The 7,176-nt window shown below is 31.5% G+C and overlaps 1 protein-coding gene across 8 annotated transcripts in view; it reads left to right on the plus strand.

Moving 5' to 3' along the window:
- The window catches only part of LOC143240059 (chromobox protein homolog 1-like), a 39,640-nt gene extending 32,464 nt beyond the window's left edge, over positions 1-7,176 (plus strand). For all 8 annotated transcript variants that reach the window (XM_076481890.1, XM_076481894.1, XM_076481892.1 and 5 more), the window contains 2 exons: positions 1,055-1,152; positions 5,623-7,176. In XM_076481890.1, the coding sequence (XP_076338005.1) occupies positions 1,055-1,152; positions 5,623-5,773 (249 nt within the window). In that variant the 3' untranslated portion in view covers positions 5,774-7,176. The remainder of the gene's footprint in view (positions 1-1,054; positions 1,153-5,622) is intronic.

Consider the following 7,176-nt stretch of genomic DNA (forward strand, 5'->3'; position numbering starts at 1 on the left):
AAAATCCAAAAAATTCCAAATTCTAAAACACAAGGGAAAAGGGATTTTGGACCTGTAGTACTAAGTTGGACATTGGATACTGTATATTTATCAGTACTTTCTGCAGTACTTAAGTTTTAATGACTTGTTTATAGTTTGTGACATAATTATTGATTTCTATATACATATTAGGTATGTATGGTAGTTCACAAATACATTCCTGTTTACTGTTTGCAGAGAAGTTTTATTGAAAAGTTACGTTGGTAGATAATTCATAAAGATCAATATAAATAGTTACTACTTACAAGTTACTGAAGAATGTACAAGTGATAACTACAAATCAGAGTAAGCTACACGTTTAGAACAATGCTGAAAGTGAACCAGTATAATTATATTTTTGTAAATATCAACCTATAAACATATAATGTATTGCTTTATCAGCTGAGTCCCCTCACTGTTAACAATACATCTTCGACCACAAAGTAAAAAATTAGTTCAAGAAATAGAAGTATCTAAACATTTTTGAAGATATTATATCATGGTCTTGGACCGTTTTATTGTTTTTTGTTTCTTGTAATGTTATTTTATGTCTACATCAAGGTTCTGAGTATATCTCCTAGCTTCACTTGCAATCCATGCAGAACCTTTGCATTTATCAAATATCAACAACTCCATTTCCTATAAGTGCAAAGTATGAACCATAAATTTCTCTCTTCTACTTCAAAGTCTTACTAATGTAGATGCAATTATATGGAAATATTCATGGTTAAAATGGCTACTTTACTTTCTCCTTTAAGTCTCCTTGTCCATATCTACCCACCTTAGTGTTTTAAATGTGCAAGTACAATGAAACTACAATGTTTTGAATTTGTTGTTGTGTACATTAGTTTCATGTCATGTATGCATTGTAATCTCATGAGCTAGATTAGTGTTAGAAGCTACTACATTTCACAAAGGATATTTTTCCCTGTTAAAATGTAGTTTTTTTCTTATTAAAATTGAATATTTTCATTTTGAAAAACAATTTTTCTTGCTTTGTTACAACTACTGTTACAAGTGTATATCAATTTCATAGGATGATAATAAGCCTAAAGGATTTGACAGAGGCTTAGAGCCAGATAAAATCATTGGTGCCACTGATTCAAGTGGGGAGCTTATGTTTCTTATCAAGTGGTGAGTTATTTGTCATCAAAAATACATAAAAGTATATTTCTTGAGTTAACTTTTAAGGACTTTATTTCAATCTCTGTTAAATAGTTTATTCTTAAATTGAAGTAAACAATCCATGAATAAAATGAAATTATAAAAGAGAACCTGAAGAAGTGGTCTATTTACACAAGATTCAAATAGAAACCTGTTATATTGACAAGTTGTGTGAGGATAACATTTCAGCTTTACCTATTTATTGCAAAGCTTATGGTTAGACACTGAAATCAGAGCTAAGAAAATTATTTTAAAGATTCTAATTTGAAGTGTTAGATGGTGTACAATGTAGCAGTTGTATATAGATTGTGGCATTTTAATGTTATACTAGTAGAGTTGCACAAGCCCAAAATATGATGCAGATTATAGGTACATTAAAACAGAAATGACAAGCATCTATTCTGTTTGGTTAAAATTAGCTGTGTAAATAGTAAAATTAGCTAACTACCTGCACTCTCTTTAGGCATCCATTGTAAGTAAATCTTTAGGCATCTTACATTGTCTTAATGAAGTCTTTAAATCAGTGTGCTACAAGTACCTGACAGACCTGCTTGCATCAGGGAACTTAACCATCTTAGATTTAACCTACATACAAAAATATTTTGCACTGTCAGTTTGCTTTTGCTAGCAAATTACAAAGTATTAAGTAAATATCTGGCACTTATAGTTTAATTTTTTTTGTTTATTATTGTACACACAAATCAAGATATTAATTTTCACCTAATTTTCTTGACTTTTGTGTAGGAAAAAATTTGCCAGACCCACAAGGGTTTTAATGGACCTCACTTCCATAATTTATTTTTTAATGTTTGTAAAAGCATATTGGGATTTAAGTTTTTTATAATTTAACAAACTAATAACACCTAACTTTGTTCTTTAAAACAAACTCAGGATTATCAAAATTAATTATCCAAATTTAACAGTTATCATAATGAAAATTGAGGTTAGCCTTCTCAGTTTTACCCATTTATTTTCAATTTTGTTTCAAGTATATAACTGTGACTTAAACTATTCATAAAATTAAGTTTTAATTATGACAAAGTAAAAGTTATAATTGAAATTATTTGGGACTGGCTTCTTTACATTGAACTGCTGTTGTATAATCATCTACCTCACTTTCTGCTATTGCATCATTTAAGTTGCACTTTTTTTCTAAAGCAATTATTGCTTAATCTTCAAAGGTACATACATCTGCCTTTTGCTACTTTCATGGTCCCATATGCAGCTGTTAAAGGCCACTTTGACCTGATGCTAGCTGACCTCCATAAGTAGAAGGCTGGTGCAGGATCATTCTCTCTTTCTTTGTAAACTGGTTGTATGTAACATTATCCTAATAAGGTCTAATACAGTATCTGGTTGAAGCCCATTCTATAAATTTGTATGAAGTAATTTGTATAAATTGAATCCATGCTTGCAGGCTGAGTACAAGACCAATGAATGTTGGAAAGTTTTCATGTGCACTTATATTTTCTTCTGAACTGCTGCATTGTCAATCCTCAGATTTGTACCCTTTATCTGAGTCCAGACTGGATAACAAATGTTTTATTTTGGTTCATTCATTTATAACTGGTTCGGCATGGCCAGGTGGCTAAGGCACTCGACTTGTTATTTCACTATTACACCAAACATGCTCACCCTTTCAGCGTTGAGGGCGTTATAAGCTCATGGTCAATACCACTATTCGTAGGTAAAAGAGAAGTTCAAGAGTTGGGAGTGGGTGGTGAATAGTAGCTACCTTCCCTCTAGTCTTACAATGCTAAATTAGGGACAGCTAGCACAGGTAACCTTTGAGTAGCTTTGCACAAAATTCAAAAAACAAACCAAACATTCATAACTGTATCTGAACTGAATGATGTGCACAGATTGAGTGATTCTTGAAAATGAACTAAGAGTGCCTACATCTCAGTATCATTGAGCTTTTTCAAGAGTTTTGTTCATTGAACATGTATTGATATTTTACATTGAAAGTGCCAGGATATGCAAGTTATTTGTCTCCAAACCTTTTTCCCATATGAGCAATTAAGGAACTTGTGATCTCCGTATCTGTGCCAAAAGTAGTTATATCATTTTGCATCTGTGATACCAAGGTGAAATGTGACGTCTTCTTGCCAGCTGTCCTTGAGTAAACTAAAAAAGGTTGTTCCATAGCATCTCCTGTATCTTTGAAACACTTCTAGAGTTGCATTTAGTCTCATAAAATTCTCTCAAGGATCATACGATGTCTGACATTAAAAGAAAGTAGAGAACCCTCTTTCTTGATCTTGGATGTTTTAGAAAACCCTTTAGTTTACCTTTAAAGGCAGCAAATGCACTCTGATTTATTGAAGACAGCATTCAAATGTATATTCAATACTGGGTGTACCTTAGGGTAGTGTTTCTGTTGCTGTATTTGTATGGTACACTCAATGTTTGCTTCCTATATATGTAGGAACCCTTTTATCAGCATTTTCCACCTTGTTTTGAACAGCCGAGCCCTGGCTACTGATGAATTGTTATAGGACAAGCACATGCTTAAAAGAAACTTATGAAACCAGTTCTATTGTATGAGCTATGCAATGTACTGGGATGATCAAAATTGCTTTTTCAACTTTTGCAATGCCTGCCCAGGCTCTAAAGTTGATTGCAGCTCCATCTGTGGCAAAATCAACACGTTGGTAAAAATATTCCTTTGCAATGTTCGGTTCTTTTAGTGCTTCTAACATTTAACAGAATGCTTGCAAAATATGAACAGTCTACAACCTTGCAGGCAACAAAAGATACCCTAATCATTCCTTAATTTTCAACATGGATGTTAAACAGAACTACTTCACTCACAGCAGTACTTGTATTGCCATCATACATGATGCTATAAAAGTCATACATGATGCTATAAAAGTGTGCACCAGTGAGCCCTTCAATCACTTTAGTATTTTGCACTTGCTACAGTGTTCTTAGTGAAAAATAGAAGATTGATGTTAGTTGCACCAATATCTACCATTTTTAGTTTGGAGTTCCATTACCCATACAGACATGAAAAGGATGGTAGCTTCAATTTCATGAGCTGAGCTAATTAAATAATATTTATCTCAGATATTATAGATTAAAAAGTCTTCGGTTTTGCTCTAGCCTGGTTTTGTCTTTTATACATTCTGTATTTCTTGGCATTTCACACGGCACTTTGATTTAGTGTGATCATGGAAAACATAGGTCATCATATTGGAATGAGCCCATTTAAGAAAGATGATTTTTTTCTGCATAGTCTGATATAATGTGGACTTCACAGTAAAACTTTCCTCTGTCATTGTTGTCAACTTCAATCGAAGGGAACTCAGCTGGTAAATTCCAATAGCATAGTACTAATTTTGCCCCTTGCATGTTGAATGGTAACTTGTATAAAGTTGGGCATGTACATTCTGACTACCAAAACATCAAGAAGTGCATTTTGAAGTACAGTTTTTAAAAAATTAAATATTCAGTAGTAATTATGAATTTGTGGTCAAAATCGAATCAGAATGTGTGGCTGCTTTTTTTGTATGTTGAGTGGTAAGGTGTGGCCAGTGTTTAATGTTTAGTTTTTGATCTGTAATAAATCATGTTAATTCTACATTGTATATTAGTCAGTGTGAAGATTATTAGCTGCAGACATGTATATTACTAATATATTTTAAATTAATGATGTTCATGTATTATTTTGAAATAACCAGAATATTTGTTATTTGACTTGGGTTTAGTTATATACACAGGGTGTTCGGGAAGTCACTGTGCAGTTTTGTAATCGTATGTTATTATATTCATTCAATCTATTTCAAGCCAGCAACTGATAGCAGTGTTTAGATACAAAATAAGAAGGATCTAAGCCTGTATTGATGTCAACGGGCGTAACTTTCAACATTGTTTATAATTCATTCATATTTACATCCTGTATTCTATATTGAAACATGTCTGTTAATAAATATATAAGTGCACAGTGACTTTCCGAACACCCTGTATGAAGAAACCATGAAGTTCTACAGTAATAGTAATGGGGAAGATAAGATGTAATCTATGTATCATTTGATTTTTTTAACTGTCTTTTTTTACATAAAAGTTTAGCTGTTCTGAGATTTTTATTTAATCATTTGGCTTTGCAGTTATTAAATTAGGTCAGAATGGATAAACTTACTAATCCCGAACTTGGAAAACTGAACTAAGGTGCTGTTGTGTTTTGAATGAATTCTGTATTGTTTCTAAAAACATTATTTTGCAAACAAAATTATTAGTGTATAACAATAGTAAAAGTTAATTTTAAAATGCATCATTAGTATTTTTTGTTTAGAATGGTAAATATACTTCAGTGGGGGCATAGCTCCAGGACTTGTTTAGTAAAGTTTCTGTTTAAAGTGGTCATTTTGGTAAGTCCAAGTGTCTGTCTTTTTACTTGACTGAAATGTGAATACTCAAACGTATTTATCTGTGTTGTAGGAAAGGAAGTGATGAAGCTGACTTGGTACCAGCAAAACAAGCAAATGTGAAATGTCCTCAAGTGGTTATTAAATTTTATGAGGAGCGATTGACGTGGCACACAGGTGCCAATCATGAAGATGCTGATGAAAAAGTAGCAAATCAACCATAAGATTCTTATATATGACTCTCGTGCAACAGTTTTTGGTTATTTTACCTGAAATACATTGCTGTTTTAACCATTAAGTAAAACATTGCAAGATTTTGTTATGTTGTTTTACTGTACATACATTTTATGCACCATTACTTGTATGTTTTGTAAGAAAACTGACAGTTGTGCTGTTATAGTGAAATAATATAAATGTTGTGTAGTCTTTCTATGTACATACAAAAACAAAAAAACTACATGAAATTTTTGTATTTGGTAGACAAATTCTTGGTCAAATATAATAAAACCTCTAGTAATGTTCAGTTTTTTCACATTTTTTCTTAAGAAAAACTATCTTTCTGTGTATGGTATTAGGTTATAACAAGTTTTGTAAGGTTTTTTGTTAGTAACTTTCTACTGTTATATTGGGAATTTTTTGTTCTTTTACATTGGGTGCAAGTATTTTAGGGCAAATACATGGATGTCATTGTTTTGTGTCTTTTAAATATTAGTATAGAACATATAGTACTGTTGTATACTGGTGAAAATATCAGTACCTATCGTTATAAATACAAATAATTACTTTGTAGAGTAATGTTTTAAAAGGTTTTTCATTCCATAACTGTCGACATATAATTGTTCATATAGACAACATTTATTGTGAATTATCTTAGTGACCATATTTTCACAACATCTTTAGAAAATCTATATGTATATGCTTTTACTTAAATGTGAAACTTGTAGTTTTGTGTGTGTGTGTGTAGGAGCTAGAGAATACTGAAATGGTGACTATGATAAAACATAGATTATTATTTTGTAATCTGGTTTTATTTTTGTTAAACATCAATAATTATTTTGTAATCTGATTTTTTTTTGTTAATGAAACAAGAACCAAGTTCAGAGAAAAAAATCCTGCAACTGGCTTTCTTCAACTATATTTTCTGTGGTTTGCACCCTGTGTGCAGCACTTTGGGGATGTAAGCATGACTGTAAAACTTCACTATTCAACTAGATTAGTTCATTAGTTGGTTTTAGGTGGTGTTCACTAAATGTTCTCCCACCAGTCTGTCTTCAAAGTTGGGGATGACTGACCAAGGTAGCTCTTAAATACAGTTTGCATGAAGTATTTAACAGAAATCAAGTATTGGAGATAATTAGTGTAAATGATATCATTTTCAGCATAAGTAAATTTTCTTTATATTAAAAAAAAAGTTTTATATAATTATTTTTAAGGTATTAAAATAACTATTGAACAGGATGAGAGAAACTTGAGTTTTGAAGAAATTTTACTTGTAAAGAGTAATAAACATTTGTAAATAATACCTGAAACAAGAAAGTGTACTAAATTTAGAATTTAAATTTTTTTAATGTACTTTGTTAAATACTGTATTAGTCCTGATCAAATAGAATCATTAATAGCTTACAAA

The sequence above is a fragment of the Tachypleus tridentatus genome, chromosome 13 (assembly GCF_004210375.1).
Source record: "Tachypleus tridentatus isolate NWPU-2018 chromosome 13, ASM421037v1, whole genome shotgun sequence".
In the NCBI taxonomy this organism is placed as follows: domain Eukaryota; kingdom Metazoa; phylum Arthropoda; class Merostomata; order Xiphosura; family Limulidae; genus Tachypleus; species Tachypleus tridentatus.